This window comes from Balaenoptera physalus (assembly GCF_965194825.1).
Source record: "Balaenoptera physalus genome assembly, chromosome: 1".
NCBI lineage: Eukaryota > Metazoa > Chordata > Mammalia > Artiodactyla > Balaenopteridae > Balaenoptera > Balaenoptera physalus.
This window is the reverse complement of record NC_138882.1, coordinates 90,655,877-90,683,496: the sequence shown is the minus strand read 5'-3', so window position 1 is coordinate 90,683,496 and position 27,620 is coordinate 90,655,877. Positions and strand designations below refer to the sequence as shown.

The window sequence follows — 27,620 nt, the reverse complement described above, 5'->3', positions numbered from 1 at the left end:
TACAATGCTGTCATTATTTTATGTACTCTTGCATTCTTATAACAAAAACAGCAAAACCTTCAAACCCCCATTGCATGGACAACGCTTGTAGCGCACGTGAAAGTCTTAGCCTACTGGTATCTATACTTGGAAGCATGCTCTATCATCAACTACACAGCTGGGACTGGATTTGGTTTGTTTATCTGTTTCCCTCTAGATTATAAGCTTTTGAGAACAAACATAATTATTAAAATCATCACCATCACAATAATCACCCAAAAAACTCTTCCACACAAAGGATAACTTTCGTGAAGTTAATGACATCTCACAACATTTATTACTTTTATGACAATAAGGGAACAGTTACCGTCAAAGAAAAAAATGTAATGTTTTTATTCATTTTATTGAAAACACTCATTAATTTAACAGGATCTCGGCTTTAGTGCAGACCTCCAGCATAGGTCATCTCAACTAGAAAAGTGGCATCAACCAAAAACTGATAAAGGAAGATTCAGATATAATTCTTTGTTCTAATTTCAGCAACATCTGCTTTAAGAATTTCTTTTGTATATTTAAAAAAAAAAAAAAAAAGCTTAGCCCAAAAATGGCTCTTCCAGTCTATACCGCATGCCCTCCAAGGACATGAAGCATTTCAAGTGGTTATTATGCTCTAAGGTAAAGGTCAAGAAATATTGCCCTGGGCAAAATCCATGGGCCACCTGTTTTTATACCTCCAGTCCAGAAGCTAAAGCTGGCTTTTACATTTTTTTAATGGTTATGCTTTAAAGAGGTATATAAGTACCTACATTATATCCTCAATTTGCTTCTTAGCCAGCAAAGCTTAAAACCTTTACCATCTGGCACTTGAAGAAAAAAGTCTGCTGATCCCTGCTCTAAGGCCAGGACAGCATTAAAGTACACATAGGCTAAAAACACATTCAAAACATGTGCTTACAATTTAGGTAACTTTTTTTGTTTACTAGAAGTCAGGGCACTTTAGGAGCACTTGTTATGAACTGCGTTTAATTTCAGAAAGGCAATCCAATGGTCAAAGAATCATCATTGTCAATTGTCATACCTCTGCATAATTAGAACCAAAGATAATAAAAATAACGAACATCAAGGAAAAAAATTATGGTGTATAACCTTAATGTGGTGACTCAAGACAAAAACCGCTACTTCCTTTAAAAGATGGGCTGCTACTTCCTTTAAAAGATGGGACCATGGCCCAAAGGGTCAAAAAAATCTAAGATATTACAATGATTTGTGGCCTTCCAAACCAAAGAAACTGAATATCAAGCAAGAATCCTGAAAGTATGCACTCAAGTTCACACAAAGTGAAGATAAATGCATCCTGAGATGCACTTCACTTACTAAACTGAGTCAAGGCAAAGCCATGCCTGATGTGGCTACATTCTCCTGCACCATTCTGCTTAAAAAACCCATGTCTACTGGTAGGTGAGACGTACTTACGGCATACCTAAGGATGGATAGATAGATAGATAGATAGATAGCTATGTAGTTATTTTTAGTTTGTTTTTTATCTGAATAAGAATAAAAATATATTGGGCTTCCCTGGTGGTGCAGTGGTTGGGAATCCGCCTGCCAATGCAGGGGACACAGGTTTGAGTCCTGGTCTGGGAAGATCTCACATGCCACGGAATAACTAAGCCCATGTGCCACAACTACTGAGCCTGCACGCTAGAGCCAGCGAGCCACAACTACGGAGCCAAGCCCGCGCGCCTGAAGCCCGTGCTCCGCAACAAGAGAAGCCACTGCAATGAGAAGCCCGCGTGCAGCAACAAAGACCCAACACAGCCTTAAATAAATAAATAAGTAAATAAATTTATTTTAAAAAAAAGAATAAAAATATAACTAGTATATTGTTTTACAAAAACTCTCAGCCAAGACTTTAGCTAATGTTCTCAGAGCTTTTGATTGAGCGGCTCCCCACAGACCTTTCCTCTAGATCAGCCCTGGCTCTTCCACCAGATGTGAACCTTGAATTACCCACTTTACTTCTCTGAGCCTCAGCCTCCTCATGTATTAAAACAAGATGCTAGGCCAAATAATCTCTAATATTCCCTTTAACTCTAAAATTGTATGATTCCATTAGGTATGTTCTACAGCCCCCTTGGACATTAATATCCTTTAGGAGGATTAAATACCTCCTTTAGAAGGAACGCAAAAGAATTTCCACATTGTTTTTGTTTCATGGAATGTTAAAAAGTAAAATGTATAGCTAGAGTTAAAATCCCTGGTCTTTCAAACTGCCTCATAAAAGCCCTAAATTGTCTATTTTTAATTCTGCTTTTCTCTCTCCTTCTCTCCTCCCCTTCTCCCTATATATTCACCCTGTTCCTCGAGGGTTGGTACCAAAAATGAAAAGAAATAGCGCTGAATCTTTAGGTCACCTAATGGGGACTGAGAAACAGCTTTTAGTCCCACTCTACATTCTAATCAGTTATGTAATACAGGATAAGTCACTTGAATATATTAAGCCTTGGGTTCCTCATATATAAAACAAGATGAGTGGGAAAGGTGATCGACAAAATCCCTTCCACCTCCTAAGTATGATGACTCTACAATTTTGGCTGTTGAATTCCCTCAGCAATACTGCCCGAGAATGTAATGATGTTTGCTGATGGTAATGCCTGGGGTCAGTGGTTGTGTATGTCTTAACCATCAACCCACTCCAAGCAGGGGCTCCCTGGGGCAAGAATTGTGCCTGTGTCTCTTCTTTTATATCCTTCACACTGCCCAACTATCATCCTTCTAAGCGCACAGAGAGTTCAATACATACTTGTGTAAATGAACTGTTGTACAACTCACACTTTCAGCTAATCCCTCACAGGAAGCATAAGGAAGCAAAGAATAAGCAAAAGAGAAAGAGTGATGTATTTAAACAAGATATGGAGAATAACGAGGAACCCTGAGCCTAACTGGGAAAGAAAGTCCTTACCATCTTCCCCAAGACATCTGGCCAACATGAGAGCCTGTTTTCTTCAGCACAGAATGGTGGTAGACGTTGAAGTCCCTTTATGGAATCTGATCTACTGAAAAATTTCACAAGACTAAAAATGACCGATGTGTGTGTCTGGGAAGAGATGCACCAAATTTAAACTTGCAGGGAATCAATCACTTAATTAAAGTCATGTAGGACCTTTTTCCAGATACAGTTTTTATATATCCTCTCAACACAGCATAAGTACCTGTCTTACTCATTTCCCCAGCTCAAGATGCTCTCATTAATTCTTATAAAATTTAGGAAAGAATAGGTGATATCCCATAATTAGAGAGTATGCTTCTCTGAAGACTAATTATAAACTCTGATTGTCAGTCTCAACCTTTGCCTGGAAGGAAATGAGTCAACTTTTCATTAGTAATCAAGCTCTGTCCACTTTTTTAAGAGTGACCCAGAAATTCAAGGCCATTGAGTTTTAACAACATGAGACAGAGAATCAGACACCACAAATATTATATACAAATGGGACTAAGACAGAAAAATTAAAGTCAAAGAGGCTTCTGAGGTACTTTTCAGGCTGAGTGAGGTTTCAGAAGGGGCAAGTTACCCAGTAAAATAACTACCCAAGGAGATGTCTCTGGCTTACACAATAAGAACCCCAGCATTTCAAAACTTTAAAGGGACAGGTGGTTAAATGGCTAAGGCACTACCATGGTCAAGGCAAAAAATCATAACCACTGTCAAATGTTTTCCACATAGAATAGGCCTCCCTGGTTTATTCTGGATAATTGAGGGTTTGGATATGTACTATATAATCAGAGGAAACAAGCAGTAAAGGACATGAGCTAATCTGGGGTAACCAGAGACGTGGCTAACAGATGCTTGCTTACTCTGGATCCCTGAACTGAACTGGATCAGGCCAATGATATGCTGGACAGAAGAGATCTGAGGTGGGAACACCTAAATTCTCAGCTACGAGAATGCGCTATGCCTTATGTGAAGACCGATCCTGTTCCTGGTGTCTCTGTTTTTCCATCACTCCTCCTATCCCAACCCATTGTTCTTCTTGCCTCAGAGATTCTTGAATTCTGAGTTTCCCTGCAAATGGTGTCCACAAGCCTACCTGGTCACTCTGCTCTGGAAGCAGCACAAGACTCAACAGTCAAGGCCAAAAAGGGGAGGGGAGGACAGGTGACTGCTCCCAGCTGCACTCTCTTCTTGTCCCCGGTCTCCCCACTCACCCCTAACTCTAGACAGTCTATCTTCTAGCATTCAAGCCAGCATGTGCTAAAGGAATGATTTTTTAAATCAGCTATCTATCACTGTGAAACAGATTAATCCACATACCAGTTTAGTAAAACCTCACACAAACTGAAGTATAGACAGAAGGGAACACCCAAGATGTAGAAAAGTTTTAAAACTATGTCATTAAGGAAAAAAATGATGAAGATATTGGTAACAATTATTCCAGTTAATAATAGCTCTCTAGTCCCCGCAGTCTCTCTACTTCCGGCCTTCTACCTATCCATCTCCTAAGACACAGTCAATATTCTCAGATTTATTCTCAGATTCTAAGTGAACCACAAAAAAATCCTCTGATTGTAGTCTTCTGTCCCATAGTAGTCGTTCCCTTGTCTGAATCTCCATAGTTCTTATCATCTGTGCTGCTCCATTGGGCAGTTATAGACTGTATGTGTGTATATATATATATGTATATGTGTGTGTGTGTGTGTGTGTGTATATATATGTATATATGTGTGTGTATACACACACACACACACACACACACACACACATATATATATGTCTCATCTCCCCAACAAGATGGCAAGACATCAGAGGACTGCCACCATGTCTTACGCAGGAAAAGCACAACATTCATTAGCAGACACTCCCAGTACAGGTACTTTTGAATAAGAAAGTCAGACAGCACAGGCCTCCTCTAGGCCTTTATGGCTGTTCACAACACCCAGCACAGTGCTCAATCATAGTAGCCAGCTCAATAAACACCAGTTTGATGAATATTAAACTTTCCTTTGAAGAGTGCTATGGACTGAGTGTGCCCCCTCAAAATTCTTATGTTGAAACCTACATCCCCAATGTGATGACATTTGGAGCTGAGGCCTTTGGGAAATAATTAGGTAGATGAAGTCATGAGGGTGGGGTCCTCGTGATGGGATTAGTGCCCTTAAAAGGAGACAAGGGACCAGAGCTTTTTTTCCCTACCATGTGAGGATATAGTGAGAAGGTGGCCATCTACAAAGCAGGAAGCAGGTCCTCACAGGGAACCAAGTAAGCCAGCTCCTTGATCTTGGACTTCCCAGCCTCCAGAACTGTGAAAATAAATGTCTGTTGGTTAAGCCACCTGGTCTGTGCAGACCAAGACAAAGAGTGAGGATCCTAAAGTGCCTCAGAGTCTTACTTTCAGAGTTCAGGATACAGGACTATACATATAGTGACTGCAGGAAAGTTACTGAATCTATACAGACTCAAGTACCCTAAATGCTACTATTCTACATAAGGTCTAATCAGGCTCTTTTCTTATTAACACCTACCTTCTCCTCATACTTATATGAAGAAAAAAAATGGATATAATGTTCCATTTGGATGGGTTTCCTGAGTAATACCACCTGTTACTTAAATAATGCCTTTATTAGTCTTTGCTTTCACTTTCTTTTCATAAAGGTCTTTTCATAAATGTCCAAGTAGGAGATTGTTTAGAAAAAGAACATTTTAAACAGAAGATAACTGCATTAATAAGGGAAGGCTGAAGGCATCAGTATAAGAGTCAGTAATACATTTTTGGACACAGAGGATGAAGTGCTAGTGAAGATTATTGATGATGGATAAATAGGATATAGAAAACTTTGGGAAGCCCCAGACAAATTGTAAATTACCTTACATCGAGATGTAAAATAAAACACAACTAAGACAAATATGAAAACAAAACACTCACATAACACACACAAACACACACAAACAAAACACAAAACACACACACTCTCACATGATGGGGTGGAAGAAACACTAAACTTCATTTCTACCTACAAAATTCCTAGCAACAAGATGTTGTGAAGAGAACTTAATGAAAACCCCCATCACGCCCACACATTTATGCTAGCTTAACAGAGAAAAAAGCACTTGGAAATTTTTAGATAATTACATTTTTATCACATTCTGACTTCTTCAACCCCTTTGTATTCAATCTTGCTAGCCTTGATGAAAGACAGATAGCCAAATTTTAAATGAAGGATTTAATTAATTACTCCAGATCGAGAAAGAGAAATGTTTCTCATCCTGCTTAGTCACAAGAAAAAAGGGGATAAAGGAATTACTATACGAAATGAATGGTGCTGACATGCCACAATGGAACAATGAGAAAGAAACTTCACTTAGGATTATGGTTAACCTGGGGATGGTGTTGAAAGAAGCCTAGCTAAACTCCTATCTATTCATGCCAGGTTTGCAGGCCAAAATTAGTTGATTTAACTTACTGGCAGTGACCCAAGACAGGCAAAAGGATACAGGCAGAGCCTAAGAACCACCTTCTCCTACTTCTCTACCTAACACTGAAGTTTATAAAGTTTCCAACCTGAAGAATAAAAATCAGCTGAAAAGAACATGAGAATTCTGTTGTTATATATTGATAAGAAGCTATTCATCAAGACTTCCTTTATGAAAAATTCCTCAGGGACACAACATATTTGTTAAAGGAGTTTTCAAGGACATAAGTGTTAATAAGAAGAATAGCTTAGAAATGGTACTGTTAAAGGGTCCAGACCCCAAGTCCTAAACAAGGAACGCCTCACAGGACATTCATCTATCTATACATCTATAACTCGCAATGCAAGTATAAGGCACTATGTTTAACAACTTGTGACTTCTGTGCTGGCAGCACCATTTATCAGAAGTTGTAGAATTTAACCTCTCAGTTTCACAGGTGCATAAAATCTGCCTGGACTTGCTCATCTTCCATTAGGAAAAAGAAGGGAGACGTTTCAAGTTTTTAAGTTTAGTTTTCTCTACTAAAAAGCATTTTAGTACACAATATCCTCTACCCCCACCTTCACTGCTCTCTTCTTATATTTCATCTGCATTAATTGCACTGAACTTTCAAGTGCAAGGCCACTTCTCAGAATTGCAGCATTAGCCAAGCCTGGTCCATGTACACTCATGTAGCTACAAGCAAGTTCAATACTCTAGTATTATGTAGTATTATGAGCTGCCCAGGCCTACCTATGTCTCTACTTTAAAATCAGGAACTATATATAGAGTTTTAATCATAATCCTGATCTGAAAAGCTACCTTTTATATACTTTCAAATGTTCCACACTTCCTTTTCAGAAGGTCCTGTTTGAGATACCACTTTAAAACAGGTAATTTTGTCCCATTTTACTAATAAGCAAACTGAGACTCAGAGCAAAAGCACATTTTCAAAGAGCACATCTCAGGTCAGATACTTAAGAGTTATGTGATCTTGGGCAAATTATTTAATCTCTCTGAGTTTCCATATACTCATTGGTAAAACAGGGATATCAAGATTCTCTACTTTACATGAGGACTAAAATAATACCTGTAAAGAGCTTAATTGAGCACACAGTCTAGTATGTAATAAGTGCTCAATAAATATTAGCTAGCATAATATTCTTCAGCTTGCCAAAAGATCCAATTACTGACAGGATTTAGGGCTCAAATTCAAGTCTATCTAGCATAGAAACCTGTCCTCTCCATGTCACCAAGCAGGGCTCTTCCAGATGCCTTAATCCACTCACCAGTTCCAGAATGAACCATACAGGAGCCTGGCACAAAAGAAAAAAAATCAGCAGTACTGATTTTATCTTTTTAAAAAATTTGGATATTTTTAATCATAATTTTTGCATTAATTTTGATTTTTGAACTATTGCCTTAAAGTATTATTTATCTCAACTGAAGGAACCTTGCTGGCAGAACCAGTTTCAGCAGAAAAAGAGAAAGTGATTTAACAGTTGATATTTTTCCCAGTGCATTTCTTTGATCTGCCCTTGAACAGCACTCACCAAAAAGGTGAGTGAAAGGGGAAAATGCTGAGTCAGCCATGACTTTTGAAAATGCCTTTCTAGGGCAGTACGGCCACAACACAAACATTGATAACGCATCCTCTACTATAAGCAAGGTTCTGGAAGATTCTGAGTAATTGTATTCTTTCACAACTATACAAAAACTTATCAAGAGGACAAAGAAGGTAATGGCTCCAGTTTTCTTGGATGGCTTTTGGAGGCCTGGACCACCAACACTACTCTCTAATCCTGGCAAGGAAAATTGTTAGTTGTTAAAGTTTAATGTTTCTTATAGCTAATAGATAAATTTTAGGTAAAATGTGACACGGTTATATTTTATAACATTTTCTATTTATAATAATTTTACTTTAAAATGTAGTTTCTAGTTAGATACTTTGGCAAAAAGTAGAGAGTCTCAAATGTAATCACCCATCCACAGGAACTTATATAGCTCATGGTGACTTTCCATTGTTTAACAAATATTGTGCTAGTTACCTCCTAAGTGGTATGTAGAAAACTTTGAAAGACTCCTTTAAAATTATAATTCTTACCATTAAAAATAATGGCAAAGTAACTTAGATCAACTCTCCCGTTCATAATAATTATAAACTCCAGACAAAATATTAAAGGTACCAGAGAGCAATCAAAGCGGGCAGAAATTAGAAGGGATATGAGCCTCGAAGGAAAAAACAAACTACGTATATGAAACACGCATTTAATACACCTTGTTCCCTGAAGGTATTCCCCAGTTCATGAAGCACAAGAGAAACAGAAAGCAAGCAGAGAATGGAAGTTTTACTGAGCTAAAGAGTCAAAGATGTCTAGAATTGTCAAAGTAGCTGAAATTTGAGGAGAAATCCTGGAAAAAACAGAACCACAGAGGAGGTAGCCCTAAAATATGTAATATAACTCCACAACAAGATGATATTTAGGAACACAATGGAAAGCAAGAGCTGGAAGGCTGAAAAGCTGAGCATGGCTCTGGGGAGTCAGAGGTTTTACTTTAAATCCTACCAAATTAGAGGGGCTTGGGATACACCCCAGAATATGGTAAAAAACCTCACGCTTTCCACTGAACCCACTGAGGGGTCATACCTTGGGAGTAAGGATTATATCTAGAGCCCAAGTCTAGACCAAGACGCACCATCAGACTAAGAGCAAAACAGACCCCCCCATAGCAGAGCCCAAATAGCATCAAGGTGATCTTCCAGTATCATTCTTCAGTAGAAGATAAAGTTTAAAATGCATCACTCACAATGTCCAGAAAACAATAAAAACTACCATAAACATGAAGTAAAGGGAAACTGTACCCACAGTCGAGTGAAAGAGCTGTTGATGGAAACACATCCAAAGACAACCTAAATGTTAAAGAACTGGCAAACAAGGACTTTAAATAACTATGATAGATGTGTCCTTAAAAATAAACATTTTGTGAATTTTACAAATCATAACCTCACCCACCCCCAACATTCTAGTGAACTTGAGTTGCCCACGATTTTTAATCAAAGTGGGATTTGGAATGGTTTATATTTGAAAGCCTGAGAAAACAACTTGAAAGTGATTAATGACAGCCAAATTTAATTATATATTTACACCTCCCAGTAGGACAAGCGAGAGAATGAAATGCCTTATCTCCCTGTAGTGAGAGGGCTTTATTAAGATATGACAACAACTATTTAGGAGCAATAAATGAGTTTTATGCAAGATTACACCGGTTCTCCTTGTCTGGCTCCCAATCTAATCACAGACTGATAGAGTACTTAGACTCTTAACAGTTAGAAAAAACAGTTGAGCTGTGTACAAAACTAACCTTTAAAAGTACTTATTCTCATCTGTCTATGTGATCTTATCAAGGATTTCTGTAACTTCCATAAACAACCATTATAATTTAGCTGAATCAATAACATTATTCTCTTTAAAGAGACAGTCAGACACCTTCTACTTTAAAACATTTTCCATTAACTCCTACCCACCCACCCCAGTAAAAAAAATTTGGCCTCAGCTTTCTTTTCTTAATCCACTAAGCAATCTCATGAATAAAAAGACAATCATATGTCCTGCATATCTGATGTAATTTTTATAAACCTTCTAAGTGTTCTAATATTTATTACCATTTTGTGAAAATAGTATTTACTGAGCAAGCTGAAGTAACTTCTTTCCCCAGGGAAAAAAAGCAAAGCTGGTGAAGATATACTGAAAGGTCTGCTAAATAAATGTTATTTTTACTTAAATTTTGCTTAATGTTCTGTGGAGGTTGGCTGGCATGGCACTGTGGAATGACTGATTTGGCTTCCCTGATATTGTTCTTGCTTTTCCTGTGTCCACTTATGTTGACACTGATACTCCTGAAGATGCTAACATTACTTTTACTGAAGTAGAGAAACATTCTCTTTTTACAAGTTTTGTTGTTCACATCGGTCTCCCAAAAAGATCACCTTGCCCATTTTATTCCCTTACTCTCCTTTTCTCTAGAAGCTTCTTTCCCTCACAACAGGGTTGGAAGACATCTGAGGGATGTCCAGGACTATATTCAGAACTATATCCATAAGCAACCCACTCCATCAATAATTAACAAGTATCCAGGGACAGAATTCAGGCAGCTCCATTTTTGTAAATCACAAAGTGAGTTCCCTGTTTCCTAGCAACGCTTCTTCCAAAACCTAGGGTCAACTTTGTCTCTCTCACCTTGGCTGCAGAGTCTGAGACTAACAGCTCACAAATCTGTTTTCTCCCCAAAATGACCCTTAGTGTCCATTCCTGGTAAGTGCTCAGAGATTGGTCTCCTCTACAGCCCTCTTTCCCCATGTCAGACCACAAATATGTAGGCCAACACTTAGAACGTATTTGAAATTCTCCCTACATAAGTCACCAAGTTGAATTATCTCTAAATAGAACTAAATTGCCTCTCTGTATAGTACTACCATCCTGAATGCTACATGGAGCCAACAAAATTCTCAGAGGAAAGGACCATTTCTACTTACTTAAGACAAACAGATTTAAAGACATGTGAATGATATCTACTGAGCACTTTTGGTTCAAGAAACATATCATTGAGCGCTAGCTACATACCAGGCGCTGTACTAGGCATTAACTGTGCAAAAGCACACAAGACCAGGACTTCACACTCTAGTGGGAGAAACAAACACATCAACAAATGATCATAGTATAATGGGTTAACTACCACGAGAGAGATAAATAATAGAATAAAGCAAGTAACTAAGACACCAGATGCCAAAAAGAGATTAACAAGATTTCAATGGCCAATTCTAAGGTACTAAGTTCCTTTCCTTATTATCTCCAGTTGTGTTTCCATTCTTAGAGAAGACTACATCACATGTTTTTGGTTGGATTTTTTTCCCAGCTAGAAAAACTAAGTGAACAGCCCATAATCAGTTACATAAAAAATTTCATTTCCAGTGTTATATTTATTCCAATCCAAACAACCTATTGTTAAGCTTTACTGTCATCACAGCTTAAAATATTTTCACTTTGGTGAAGAAAATTTTTTCTGACTCGGAAAATTCTTGTTCATAACATTAAAGAACTTATATCCTGTTGTCAGAATAGACTTGATTGGAAAAATGTCATTATTATAGTTATGTTTTTCAGTTAAATATCCAGAAAAGAAACAAAACCATGTTGGATAAATTCACTTCAAATGCTTATCAAGGGCTTCCCTGGTGGCACAGTGGTTAAGAATCTGCCTGCCAATGCAGGGGACACAGGTTTGAGCCCTGTGTCCGGGAAGATCCCACATGCTGCGGAGCAACTAAGCCTGTGCGCCACAACTACTGAGCCTGCGCTCTAGAGCCCACGAGCCACAACTACTGAGCCTATGTGCTGCAAATACTGAAGCCCACGTGCCTAGAGCCTGTGCTCCACAAGAGAAGCCCCCGCACCACAACGAAGAGTAGCCCCCGCTCGCCGCAACTAGAGAAAGCCTGTGCGCGGCAACAAAGACCCAATGCAGCCCAAAATTAATTAATTAATTAATTAATTTTTAAAAAATGCTTATCAAGCAAATACTTCTACCAAAGCAAAGAACAAATATATCCCATAAAAGTGTTAAAGAAAATAAATGTCATATTACCAAATCTTATTTTCCATTAAAGAAATAGAGTGGAAACATGTTCCTATCAAAAATTTTCAATTGAGGTTGAAGGGGGAAAAAAAATTATCCATAGGCAACCTAGAGAAGCAATTTATGAGATTACCTCACAGGTTTCCTCAAACAAAAAGTATGGCTACACTAGAGGATGATCAGAGAGAAAGAAAAGAAATGCTCTTGAGGACTAGCCTAAACCCCCTAGTCCTATCTACTCCTCATCCTTATTCTTTTAAACCTATATAATGACGTTCAGCCACAGCCCCTGCTCCCCACCCCATCCCTACAAGCATGTGTGCATCTTCTCTCACAGTCTCTCTTTCAGAATTGATTTTTTATATTAGATTAAAAAGTTTCACATGGCTGTAGTATTTACTTACAGTCGGCAGAATTAAAGTTAACATCTATTTGGTTTGACTTAAAAACAAGATCACAGCTAACACGTTGAGAAGCGATTCTGAGGCTCTGCCTTAAACTGAAAAATGTAAAAGAATGTACTCACTATATTTAACTAGCTACTCACTGAAAGTCTTTTTCATGATGAAAAAGATAAGACAGTAAGTTCTTCTTAACCATTTATCTGACATCCACATCCTCATCCCCCACAAAAACTACATCAGAAAAGTTAGAGAACCAGTAACATTTCACAGGAGTATTAAAAATAGAATAGTATTACCATATCTTGTCCAATTTCCTACTGAGGAAAAATAAAATACATAAAGAAGGAAAAAAACAGAGAAAAACTTACTTGCAGTACCCTGTACCATTGTGGTAGGTAACACATATTCCTTCATTTACACAGGGCTCATAGCCGTCCCGACATTGCAATGCTAAAAACGAAAACAAATACACATTAGAAATAAGTCACTAATCATAACCCTCAGATATCAAAGAAACATCATCCAATCCAGGTCAACATTCATTCCCATATCCAACTTGATTTAGGTTTCCCTTTAGAGTTTTAATCATCTTTTTATCTTTTGGCTCCTGCGGTCATAGAAGTACAGAAGCTCATCCCAAGAGTCTCTTCCCACAATAACTGTTCTGTGGGCCCGAATGGTACTCTTAATTCTCTGTGCCTCTATCTCTCTGGCTGTTACATCCCTGCTTCCCAATGATACTAAGAATATTAAAGCTATACTATCCATGATATGCCATGAGCATCTTGGGATTTGGATACTTCAGATGAGCAATGTAAGGATTCATCAATGAATATTTAGGAAGACCTGGGTAGATACTAGGTCACCATGATATTAATGAATTACTTAAGCCTCAGGTGAAGTTTCAAAACAGGCCACTTCAAGAAATGATCAGAAACATCAATAATATTCATTCAACAAACTGTATTTGAGAGCCTAGTGTGTATCAGACACTACATTAGGATCCAGAGGAAAAAGGGGAAATGGAATTCATAGAGAAATGAATAAAACATAATCTCTTACTTTAAGGGGCTCACACAAAGATGGGAAGTAGACTATAAATAGAGATTGTAGAGGAGGGGGGATAAAAGCAAAGAAAATGAAAAGTTAATTATATATATATAAATAAAACAATAATTCTCAAATTCTTGAACCCTAGTCCCTTTAATAAAAAGGTACTTCATCATCCTAATCCCTCCCAAAAGCAGACTATCCAGAAATAAACAGCAATAGTAGAAACTTTCATTGATTTCAGCCAGAAGAGGAGGAAGGCTACCCAAAGCCTCATTGGCTGGATAATTACAGTACCTTGATTGTTTAGCTTTTAGAGTTGGAATTTGCATCACCAAAACGCTTATCAAGAATACTAGTAACAATTGGAAGGGCAAGACAGAAAGAAACCTTGTCAAACAATGAAAATCAAAATTGAAGTCCATGAACTTTTTCTGGAAGATTATTAAGATCTTCATCTCCTAGGATGGTTCATGTATAAATACCTGAAAGCAAAACCGAGGAGTCTCCACTTTTGAGTTTCCTCTGTGTGTACCACTCTATGAATAAACTGCAATATCAGAGGCTCTAGGTCTGCCCTTCCGGGGCACCAAAACCAGCTTCTTCTCACAGCAGGGCCCAGGCACAAGCTGGATGTTAGAACAGATCCTCCATTAACAATTACTGCATAAGAGGCTTCTATTTGCCCAGTACTGTTATCAAGTGATGAAACCCTTTGAGAACATGTTTACAAAAATCTCAGCTCTTGAGGTAATCATATTTTTAAAAACTAGTGATAACAATAGCAGCTAACACATAGCACTTACGAAATACCAGGTATTGTTCTAAGCCCTTTACACAGACTAATTCAGTCTTCCCAACAACCCTATGAAGTAGTTAATTTCATTAAACCCATCCCACAGAAAGGATAAGTGACCCGCCTATTGTCACAACAGTGAGTGAAAGAACCAGAATTTGAACCTAGGGAGTCTGGATCTCATGAGAGAGTCTGTGCTCTTAACTACAGTAATACAGTGCTTCCCACCATCTGACATTTTTCTTCTCAAGAGGGGCAAAATAGGTATTATTATACCCACGTATTAGAAAGTGAAGGCCAAGGAGGTTAAGAGGCCTCCTCATGGGGCATTCCTCCATAGCGCTAGCTGTGACACTGCTGGGCCTTACTGAGTCCAGCCCCGTCTCCATGACAGCTATTGGTATCACACAAGCAGTCACTAGGCTGCAGCCCGAGCAGGCATATTCAGGAAGAGGGTCATCTTGTTGTCCATATCCCACTTCCCTGTAGGGCTCAAATGCTCCCTCTTCCCACACTGATAAGCCCAATGCAACAACTATAATTAAAACAGTTAATGTCAGGTTATTTCCTCCATACCAAAGTTCTCAAACTGATTTTTTTATTCTCTTTAGACACTTTTATTAGTTTCAATGAGAACTTCCTGACTTTTTTTTCTATTTGCTTTTTTCTTTAAATAGGAAAGGAATGTCCCGCAGGCCCAGAGCAAGCCAGAGTTCTGTCCTCCCCCTGCAGCCCAGAGCAAGCCACAGCTCTGGCCTCCCCCCTGCAGGAATCCTGGGGCAGTGGAGGGAGTCAGGAGTCCCGAAACGCTGACTCTACCACAAACTAGCTGCACTACTGCAAGAAAAGCACAACCTCATGGGGGCTCAATTTCCCAACCTGTAAACCAAACTGGGGTAAACTAAATGCTGCTGAAGGATTCCCTGTGTTCCAACAGTGACAACTCCCTCATTAAAAGTAGATGAATGGCATGCCTGGTACCTAGAGAAATCTATCCAGAAGGACAAAAGGAGCCAGCCACCCATGACTCAGAAAGCCATGGGTGCAAAAAAAAAAAAAAAAATCACAGTCTGTTCCTATTAAGCATCCTGGCAAATCATTACAGTGACAGGTGCAGAGAAATACAAACAACCTAAAGTCAATATGTGGCAATCAATCTAGAAAATAACTTCACAGCCTAGCCTTAGTGAACCAATCAAATTCAGGGACCAAAAAGGAGGTAGGCTCACAAGGCTAATAATTAATGCCATCTGGCTGATCCGTAGGATCATGCTACCTTGAACCTTTAACATTTACTGAGCCACGGTTCTCAAACTTTAGTGTGTATCAGAATCATCTGGAGGGCTTGTTAAAACACAGATTGCTGGACTCCACCCCCCCGTTTCTGAGTGAGTCAGTCTAAAGGGGGCCTGGGAATGTGCATGCCTAACAAGCTCCCAGGTGATGTTGATGCCGCTGCTCTGAGGGGCCACACTTGCAGACAATACCTGTACTAAGGCATGATGGGCCACTTTAAGGAATCCCCTAAGACTATATAATCCACCCGAAGTCTTGGATGATCTAGACGACAATATATTGCCTGGATGAATAACAACAACAACAACAAAAAAGTACAATTTGAGACTCACAACTTTGCTCAGAGGCTATTTCTAAATGAATACTGTAATTATTTGTCATAAATATAGAAGTTAAAACTTTGATAACTAAAAACCATGACAGTGAGTGAGGCTGGAAAAGATCTCATTTCAAAATTCAATTTACTTTATTCCCCAACGTAAAACACTTAAATTTAACAATAAAATTAAAAGCAGCTTTATATGTGTAAAGTAAAAAGTGAAATGTTCCATCGTATCAGTTAAGACATTAAACTGATGTTTTAATAGACTCAGAGAAACCGGTCACTCACAAAAGGAGTGACTTTTTCCCGAATTTTCATCTTAAGCTACAGAGGTTACTCAATAAATGCTGGCTGACGAATATCAATCTCATATATGTGCGTGCCCCCTGCCCCCAAAAGGGGCAAAAACAAAAAGAAGCAGTGGATTCCAATTTCATCACTCCATCACTTGGCAATGTGACACAATATCTAGAATATTTCCAATTTTCACACATTTTCTGTACTGCATATTTGGGGACTAGTCTTCCAATACTCAGAAACATACTTACAGACGGAATTCCCTGGAGGTCCAGGGGTTAGGACTCCACACTTTCACTGCCGAGGGCACGGGTTCAATCCCTGGTCGGGGAACTAAGATCCCACAAGCCTCAGGGAGCAGCCAAATTCATTTAAAAAAAAAAAAAAAAGTACTTACAGAGCATCTACTATGTGAGGTGCAGGCCCTGATGTCAGCGAAACCATGGTTAACAGAATAAAGTCCCTGTCCTCATGAACCTTATTTCTACTAGGGAAAGACAGATAATGAATAAGTGAATTTATTTATTATCTCACAGTGGTAAGTGATAGATTCTATTGGAAACAGAACCCAGTTATGGGATACAACGTAATCAGGAAGGCTGGAGGTGTAGGGACCTACTTTAGATAAAGTGACTAGGAAAGGCCTCTCTCAGGTGGTTTCCTTTGAGCTAAGACTCAAATGAACAAGAATCATGAAGATATGGGGAAACAGTGATCCCAAGCAGAGGAAACAGCAAGCGTAAAGGCCTGGAGATGGAATGAGACTGGTATTCCATGTCTGTATGGCTAGAAATTATTAAACAACGGGGAGGGTAATAGGAAACAGCAAGGAAGGCAGGCAGGGGTTAGATTACGGCTTCTACTCTAAGGGTGAGCGTGAACTCCTGGGCTGCTCTAAGCAAGGAAAGCAACACAACCAGATCTGTGTTTGAAAAAAGTCAAGACTGTTAAATGTTCCAGTGTGTGAAGGCTTTTCTTCCTTTCTTATATAAGCTTATGCAAGTCACCCCATTTTAGACTAGGCCGAAGCCACTCATTTTCTCAGCTCCCCCCGCAAATGGTAAGGATTTTATTCTAATCCCATCTAACCTTCCAGAATGACAATGTTACAAGTGTCAGTCCACCACTCGCTCATCTGCAGTGGCTTTCAGTTCTTAGTTTTCAGAACTTATTCTCAGCTTGGCTTCAGAAGAACCAGTTGAGGGGTGGATGCAGTACCTTCGGTAGGTACAGAGCCAAGCTTGGCACTTTTTCTTCCAGGGATGAGTCATTCCTTCCTTCTTCCAGTCGAAGCCCTCACCCTGGCCTTCAAGATCGCAGCCTACATTATGCGCCCAGCATTTCACCTCGAACCGCTTTGAATGCAGCCTCTTGCTTGAACAGACCACTGTGAACTCAGTTCTTTGCCTCCACTAGTATCTCAGCTTCCTCTGATTGCCACTTCCACTTTACAATCTAAATTCTGCTCCGTCCTCCTAGGCCCAGCTCACCTTCTGCCTAGCCCACAAAGCTTCCCCTGGACGTTTCTGTCCTCACAGGCCAACCCCTACCCTTGTAACACTCATAACTCACAATTTAGCATTTAATTCTGTACTGTCTCCTAACTCTCTCGGCTTTTACACTTTTAAGTTCCTAGGTGATAGAAACCATTTCTTCTCTTCTGTATATTTCAGGCAATATAGTTTAGTGATTGAAAGCGTAAATGCTGAAATCAGGATCTCAGTTGGAATTCCAGCCCCACCATTTACTATCTATCTCTGTATCCTCTTTGTACTTTCATTTCTTCATGTACAAAATAATCTCTCTCAGAGCCCTGGCAAGAATGAACTAAATTAATACATTTAAAGAGCCTAGAACAATGCCTGACACATAGTAAGAGCTCAAAAAAGGACTGCCCACATAGTAGGTACTTAAATTCTTTGTTATTGACTCCATGATAAATGGTGGCTTTAGAGGAACTTGTTATATCAATCAAACCCCAGTTTAACAAACTGAGAAATCTGGAAAAATAGAAGAGCCCTAAGCAATTTAGGACATAATATCAATAAATGGAATAAATTCTTCCCAGTTGCCACCAATAAAGGTCTAGTAAAAGATATCCTGAACTACTACAAAAAGCAGTCACTCACTGCTCAAAAAAAAAAGGTATACCACTGCAAGCACAGGGAGAAGTAATTCATGAAAGGTAAAATAACACTATATATGAGCAAAAATGTCATTCAGTTTTCATATGGTGCTTTTACTATTTGTTGAACGACTACTCTGAGTGTGGCCCTCTACTAAGCACCGCATGAAAATCAAACAGGGATCAAACAATTCCTATTCTCATGGTGCACACAATCTAGGGAAGTTAGGAATAGGGACAGATAGAAAATGACCTACCCAAATGACTCTAAAATAAATAGGAGTAAAATAAAAATTGTTTTTACTGTATACCTTTAGCAGACTCTCTCAATATCAATTTCAGAATCACTCCAGACAGAACCTTTAAGAAATACAACACAAACCTTTGTTGTTTAGCACTAAGTATAACTAAGTCCAGACAAGGTTCTAGTAAAGTTTATCAGCCTCATTTGTATATAAATACTGCAAACAACAGAATAAACTGTCATTGATTTTTACCAGTTCCAGTGCCTAAGGAATTTGCCCATTTAGGGACAGGCCCAAGATATCCAGACTTAATGGAATTGTCCTTAAAACTTCCTCTAGGCATTTACCTAGGTTTTCCAGGGCTTTTCAGTATCATGCCAGCTACATATGACTGGTTTAAAAGCCTCCCTTTGTTTTAGAAATCTCTAACATGAGTAATTAAGTCTGCACCCCAGCCGGTGTAATCTGAGCAGCCTTCAAATGTGTTTCACTTGTTGCATTAACATGTAATCGTTTTAAATTGGCATTACTTGTTGCTTTGTAGCCTCTTCAAATAAGCCTCTGTCGTCTATCTCACATGATTTTTTTCATATCCTGCTCCCTCTGTCTGCAGGATGGCATCTGTTTGTGCTTTTACATCCACTGATGACTCAAAAGACATTTTAATGCCTTGAATGGCTGGGGTTCCTAAAATATGTGAAGAGGAGGCATAGAAGGCCCTTTTAATTTTCTTTTCAACGTTTATGCAAATTTCAAGTAGCAGCATTTGAGAAAGATGAAGTCTGAGTTTATGCCCTAGGACCTTGGCTGTGGCTGGCTGCTATTGCTTCAGGCACATGGTTCTGGAAGAGGCTCAGTAAAATGAACACAGCAAAGTTTTCTAAAATGACTGCTTGCATTATTACCAAAAATAGGAGAATTGAGGGCAGACAGGGAGACATCAGGGATTTGCAATAAGTCTCTCAGCACCCTGCAATTTCAAACAACAAAGCTTTCGCTAAATTTTTTATTCCATTTTTTGGGATTAAGCCATGAAAAAAAAAAAAAAAATCCAAACAAACAGAAGAAGTGCAGAAGCTTCAAATCCCAAGTAGTACATTGAAAGAAAAACAAAATGGAGAAACATCTGTCTTCCTCCTTGAAATCTGCCTTGATTAAAAGGCACATAAATGAAACAAGGGAGATATTAATTTTATTTTCCTGATAGCATTCCGAGGATTTCTATGCCCCTTAAAGGTATCATCTAATAGAACATTTGTTTTCTACTTAAGAGATGATGATACCAGACCCACAGAAATTAAGGCTTAAGCTATAAGATTCATAGCAAAATATTACTACTTTTCAAAAGCAGGTATGCCTTGATTTAAGAAAATATAACCAACAAAAAACTGAATTTATACATAAGGGTATTTTTTAAATTATTAATAGCATTTTTGTTTTATGAAGATATTCATCCCAGTGAGTTGGTGAATCTATAATAATCTTTCATTTTAAAAATTCCAATTTTTGTCCTATTTTATAATGTTGGATTTATTGCAAAAAACAAAATTTGGCACACTTGCTGTACTATGTTAACATATATTACGCACTGTGTTTTTTTTCTTTTTCTTTTATTTTGCTGTATTTTTAAAGACTGCAGAAAAAATTTACTTATGAGTTAAATTTTAATTTCTTAGTTTTGAGGATGAAAATGGACTTCCTCTTCCATATGAAATGCAAGATATGAAAAATACACATATACTTATAAATCATATGTGAACAATTTGTTAATAATCATCTCTACACACACATACATTCTTCCACCTGGAAAATAGTTCCCCTCCCTTTCTTCCTTCTCCATCTTGCTAACTCCTACTTATATTTCAAATCACGAATAAAGCATTACCTTCCTTAAGAAGCCCTCAGAGACCGTCCAATCTGATTTAAATGTCCCTCCTCTGTACTCCCCTTACATCTTGGGCAGATGCATTATAAATACAGGCTCACCAATTTCTCTCCACCTCTGAGCAAATTCTCTAAAGGTAGTGACCATGATTGGCTCATCTTTGTATAACCAGGACCTAGAACAGTGCCTGGAACGCAGCAGGTATACTCAATATTCATAAAATATTCAATGAACTAACTATCTCTAACTTTGACAAAACCCTTTAACAAACTCAACAATCGGTTTATGTGTTTAAAATATTCTAAGGCTCCAATTTTAATAAGCACGGGGATACCCAAATGTGACTGTGCCTAATAACTCTGATTTCATATTGTGTAAGGAGTAGAAAAGTAAAATAATGAGGAAAAAATGGTGCAAATTTCCTGGCCTTTAACAGGGATGAACAGTTGAGAAAGTGGAACCATACTTTTTAATCTTCACAAAACTAAAACATCTTTGGAAGTTCCTATCTTAAAATTTGCATGAATAAAGAAACACTCTCCCCCGTGAATCTTAAGCCATGTGTATTATGGTAAGAATTGATTTAAATGGTTTGAACGGAAACCAAATAATTTACATCTAAACGGCAAATGCAGAAAACATAGGTATAAAAATTCCAAGTGAATGCTAAGCTAAGATAGTATGCTTTTTTTTTTAAACATCTTTATTGGAGTATAATTGCTTTACAATGGTGTGTTAGTTTCTGCTTTATAACAAAGTGAATCAGCTATACACATACATATATCCCCATATCTCTTCCCTCTTGCGTCACCCTCCCTATCCCACCTCTCTAGGTGGTCACAAAGCACAGAGCTGATCTCCCTGTGTTATGCGGCTGCTTCCCACTAGCTATCGGTTTTACATTTGGTAGTGTATATATGTCCATGCCACTCTCTCACTTTGTCCCAGCTTACCCTTCCCCCTCCCCGTGTCCTCAAGTCCATTCTCTACACCTGCATCTTTATTCCCATCCTGCCCCTAGGTTCTTCATGACCTTTTTTTCTTTTTTTTTTTAGATTCCATATATATGTGTTAGCATACGGTATTTGTTTTTCTCTTTCTGATTTTACTTCACTCTGTATGACAGACTCTAGGTCCATCCACCTCACTACAAATAATGCAATTTCGTTTCTTTTTATGGCTGAGTAATATTCCATTGTATATATGTGCCACTTCTTCTTTATCCATTCATCTGTTGATGGACACTTAGGTTGCTTCCATGTCCTGGCTATTGTAAATAGAGCTGCAATGAACATTGTGGTACATGACTCTTTTGGAATTATGGTTTTCTCAGGGTATATGCCCAGTAGTGGGATTCCTGGGTCGTATGGTAGTTCTATTTTTAGTTTTTTAAGGAACCTCCATACTGTTCTCCATAGTGGCTGTAACAATTTACATTCCCATCAACAGTGCAACAGGGTTCCCTTTTCTCCACACCCTCTCCAGCATTTATTGTTTGTAGATATTTTGATGATGGCCATTCTGACTGGTGTGAGGTGATACCTCATTGTAGTTTTGATTTGTGTTTCTCTAATGATTAATGATGTTGAGCATTCTTTCATGTGTTTGTTGGCAATCTGTATATCTTCTTTGGAGAAATGTCTATTTAGGTCTTCTGCCCATTTTTGGATTGGGTTTTTTTTTTGATATTGAGCTGCATGAGCTGCTTGTAAATTTTGGAGATTAATCTTTTGTCAATTGCTTCATTTGCACATATTTTCTCCCATTCTGAGGGTTGTCTTTTCATCTTATTTATGGTTTCCTTTGCTGTGCAAAAGCTTTTAAGTTTCATTAGTCCCATTTGTTCATTTTTGTTTTTATTTCCATTTCTCTAGGAGCTGGGTCAAAAAGGATCTTGCTGTGATTTATGTCATAGAGTGTTCTGCCTATGTTTTCCTCTAAGAGTTTTATAGTGTCTGGCCTTACATTTAGGTCTTTAATCCATTTTGAGTTTATTTTTGTGTATGGTGTTAGGGAGTGTTCTCATTTCATTCTTTTACATGTAGCTGTTCAGTTTTCCCAGCACCACTTATTGAAGAGGCTGTCTTTTCTCCATTGTGTATTCTTGCCTACTTCATCAAAAATAAGGTGACCATATGTGCATGGGTTTATTTTTGGGCTTTCTATCCTGTTTCATTGATCTATATTTATGTTTTTTGTCCCAGTACCATACTGTCTTGATTACTGTAGCTTTGTAGTATAGTCTGAAGTCAGGGAGCCTGATTCCTCCAGCTCTGTTTTTCTTTCTCAAGATTACTTTGGCTATTCGGGGTCTTTTGTGTTTCCATACAAATTGTGAAATTTTTTGTTCTAGTTCTGTGAAAAATGCCATTGGTAGTTTGATAGGGATTGCATTGAATCTGTAGATTGCTTTGGATAGTATAGTCATTTTCACAATGTTGATTCTTCCAATCCAAGAACATGGTATATCTCTCCATCTGTTTGTATCAGTTTTAATTTCTTTCATCAGTGTCTTAGAGCGATAGTATGCTTTTATTGTACAGTACTATTTTCCCCATGGGTAGATACACTGATACACATCCACAAAACAATAAGCACCAATATGGTCCAAAATAGCTCCAATGTATTTCTTCACTGTAAGTACCTAATCCTTTGTAAAATGACTCTGACCAAAACAGTTACAAGGTTTTCATGTCCAAAAGGGTCAGGATCTTAGTGTAATAAAACACAACAGAGGGTAAGAAGTTATATCATATTTGGAGTTAAATTATTCTCCACACAAAGGACTATATATTTCTGTATTGCTTAGTGGTCATAAAAGTCCAATCTGAGGTATTATTCCATTGTCTTATATATTCTATTATCTGTTCTGTTCTATGGTCTCTATCTGTTCTCTTATCAGAGACAAACTCTGCCTATCACCAATTTCCTGTGCTTTTAGTAAACGCTCCCTTTGTAAAATTTTTAAAAGACTATTTTGTTAAGCACAGCTCCATTTTTCAAAAAACCTTTAATTTCAAATACATGCTTTTAAGTACCCTTGCCGGAAAAGAATTTTATAAATATATATAATTTTCTTGATACCCACCCAAAAGAAACAAAGTGTTCTTTTAGCTTAAATTGTTCAGAATGCTTTTTAAATGGAGTAGACAATTTCTACTGTTTGTTAATTTAGAGGTAGACCCTAAACAGAAAGAATAAGGGACAAAATTATGTCAAAAATGAAAATGGAAAAATCTATATTGTTATATGTTATTATATAAGGTCATGGAAACTTCCCAAAACCAAATGGGGAAAACCCAGGGAACGACTTCAGATTTCCCCATGGGCATCCTTCCCCACAGGAAGGATTTTTTTAAATCCTTGGTTGGTAGCAGTAAATGTTACTCCCAAGAATCAAGTCACTGGAACACCATAATCAGTGTACTACGCTAATGGATGACAGAAGGTCTGAATCTTTATACAAAGTCGCACTAAATGTTCTGAAGTCAGGGTTTGCACAGGCTAAGTTCCTAACATCTGGGTCATGTCTATATTATTATCTGGGTCACTGAGGTTCTATATCTTCAGCCAAAAGTAAACCCTATTCACCTGTGGACAATATTCAATTCAAAATTCCTTCACACATCACTGAGAACTGTCTAAACCCAAGAGCTCAAAAGGTTCTAAACTGTAGGCTCATATCCAGAATATCCCAGCTAAGCAAAGAAACCAGCACTGTGAGGAAAATACCTAAATCTGGAAATGGTAAATGCATATCATTCCCATTTCCAGAGAACATGCCTGGGGCAACAACCTTGGAACAGAGGAAGGTAACAGAAGGAAAATAATCTTTATTAAATATCAAGGGTAAAAGAAAACATGAAATACAGCCCCAAACTTCCATTTTTATGTAGTTTTGTTTTCAATCCCTCCCTTCTTTTGTTTCTTCAGACACACATCTATGCCAACTCACGCAAACAAAACTTTGGCCCCATGGTCGACAGAAAAGAATAATAATAATGCATGTTTAAAAATTTGATGAAGAGCTGATAATTTCAATGTTCAATCAATCCCTCTGAAAAACTCTAGTCCTCCAACTCCATAAAACTCTCAACTACTCACATTCTTTCTTTACTGTGCATGTAAGCAAGAATTTATCTCTAAGACTACTTAGATTTCTGTGGAGTTAACACCACTCATTTGAATAAAAACAGCCCAGCATACTAACAGTCACAATTTGGCCTGCAAATGCTCATGTCCATTCCTGCTCATCTAACTGTTGCTGGATGAGCCAAGAAAGACAGCAAACAGAAAATCTTGTATACAGGCTTATCTCATTTTACTGCATTTTGTTTTATTGCATTTTTACAAATTAAAGGTTTGTGGCAACCCTGCATAGAACCAATCTGTCGTGCCACTTTTCCAACAGCTATTCCTCGCTTCATGTCTCTGTGTCACATTTTGGTAATTTTCACAAAATTTCAAATTTTTTCATTATCATTGTATTTGTTATGATAATCTGTGATCAGTGATTGTTGATGGTTCTACTTTGTTTTGGAGTGCCATGAACTGTGTCCGTGTAAGACAGTGAACTTAATAAATGTGTGTGTTCTGACCACTCCACCAACCAGCCATTCTCCTATCTTTCTCCCTCTCCTCAGGCTTCTATAGTCCCTGAGACACAACAAAAGTGAAATTAGGTCAGTTAATAACTCTACAATGACCTCTAAGTGTTCAAGTGAAAGGAAGAGTCACACGTCTCTCACTTTATATCAAAAGCTAAAAATGATTAAGCTTAGTGAGGAAGGCATGTTGAAAGCCGAAATAGGCCGAAAGCTGGGCCTCCTGCACCAAACACTTAGCCAAGTTGTGAATGCAAAAGAAAAGTTCTTGAAGGAAATTAAAAGTGCTTCTCCAGTGAACACACAAATAATAAGAAAGTGAAACAACCTTACTGCTGATATGGAGAAAGTTTTAGTGGTCTGGATAGAAGAACAAACCAGCCACAATATTCCCTTAAGTCAAACCTAATCCAGAGCAAGGCTCCAACTCTCTTCATTTCTATGAAGGCTGAGAGAAGTGATGAAGCTGCAGAAAAAAGTCTGAAGCTAGCAGAGGTTGGTTCATGAGGTTTAAGGAAAGAAGTCATCTCCTTAACATAAAAGCAGAAGGTGAAACAGCAAGTGCTGAGCAGAAGTTGCAGCAACTTATCCAGAAGACTTAGCTAAGATAATTAATGAAGGTGCTACACCAAACAACAGGTTTTCAGTATAGATGAAACATCCTTGTATTGGAAGAAGATGCCATCCAGGACTTTCATAGCTAGAGAGAAGTCAACGCCTGGCTTCAGAGCTTCAAAAAACAGGCTCTTTTGTTAGGGGTTAATATAGCTGGTAACTTAAAGTTGAAGCCAATGCTTATTTACTGAATACTACTCCAAAAATCCTAGGGCCCCTAAGAATTATGCTAAATCTACTCTGCCTGTGCTCCATAAATGGACCGACACAGCCTAGGTAAGAGTACACCCATTTACAACATGGCTTACTGAATGTTCTAAGCCCGCCATTGAGACCTACTACTCAGAAAAATAGAGTCCTTTCAAAATATTACTGCTCAATAAAAATGCACCTAGTTACCCAAGAGCTCTGATGGACATGTACTATGAGATTAATGTTGTTTTCATTGCTACTAACACAACATCCTTTCTGCAGCCCATGGATCAATAAGTAATTTTGACTTTAAAGTCTTATTATTTAAGAAATACATTTTGTAAGGCTATAGCTGCCATAGACAGAGATTTCTCTGATGGATCTGGGCAAGGAAATTGAAAACCTCCATTTAGAAAGGATTCACCATTCTAAATATTATTGAGCTCATTTGTGATTCGTGGGAAGAGGTCAAAATATCAGCATTAACAGGAGCTTAGAAGAAGTTGATTCAAACCCTCTTGGATGACTTTGAAGGGTTCAAGACTTCAGTGGAAGCCCTGCCCTCCAGGAGGCTAGCACCATCCCCAAAGCCCCCTCAAGCCAAACAGTCAATTGCATGGGAAGCCTACCCTTCCCTCTAGCTGGCTCACAGCTACTGCATGAGACATGGCCTTGCAGTCAACCAGGCCAGGAACCAGCCCCACTTATCAGCATGCACACAGGAGTTATCCCTGCCACAACAGTAGGGTGCACAGAGCCCACATAGGAGATACCCCCAGAACATATAGCTCTGGTAATCACAGTGGAGCATGTTGCTGGGCCTTATCACACATCTCCTACATAAGGCCACTTCTCCAATAACGGGAAACATAACTGACCTACCTAACACATAGAAATAAACATGGAGAATTGGGCAAAATGAGGAGATGGAGGATATGTTCCAAAGGATGGAGCAAGACAAAATCTCAGTAAAAGAACTAAACAAAGTGGAGATAAGCAATCTGCCCAATAAAGAGTTCAAGGTAATGATCATAAAGATGCTCAACAAGCTCAGGAGAAGAATGGATGAACACAGTGAGAATTTTACCAAAGAGTTACAAAATATAAAGAAGAACCAAACAGAGCTGAAGAATACAATAACTGAAATAAAAAAATACAATAGAAGGAATCAACAGTGGATTAGATGATACAGAGGAACAGATCAACAATCTGAAAGACAGAGTAGTGGAAATCACTGAAGCTAAACAGAAAAAAAGAAAAACAACTTTTAAAAATGAGGACCATTTAAGAGACCTCTGGGACAATATCAAGAATACTGATTTTGCATGACAGGGGTCCCAGAAAAAACAGAGAGAGAGAAAGGAGCAGAGAACTTACCTGAAGATTAATAGCTGAAAAATTCCCTAAACTGGGGGTGGAAACAGACATCCAAGTCCAGGAAGCAAAGAGAGTCCCAAACAAAATGAACCCAAAGAGGTCCACACCAAGAGACACTATAATTAAAATGGCAAAAATTAAAAATAAAGACAGAATCTTAAAAGCAGGAAGAAAAAAGCAACAAGTACAAGGAAACTCCCATAATACTATCAGCTGACTTTTCATCAGAAACTTTACAGGCCAGAAGACAGTGGCACAATATATTCAAAGTGATAAAAGGGAAAAACCTACAACAAAGAACAGTCTACCCAAAAAGTTTATCACTCAGAGTTGAAGGAGAGATAAAAAGAG

At 38.2% G+C, this 27,620-nt stretch overlaps 1 protein-coding gene across 1 annotated transcript in view; it reads right to left on the bottom strand.

Moving 5' to 3' along the window:
• The window catches only part of NOTCH2 (notch receptor 2), a 178,782-nt gene that overhangs the window by 111,924 nt on the left and 39,238 nt on the right, over positions 1 to 27,620 (bottom strand). Inside the window, exon 2 of the mRNA XM_082457807.1 lies at positions 12,834 to 12,915. Coding sequence (XP_082313933.1) covers positions 12,834 to 12,915 — 82 coding nt within the window. The remainder of the gene's footprint in view (positions 1 to 12,833; positions 12,916 to 27,620) is intronic.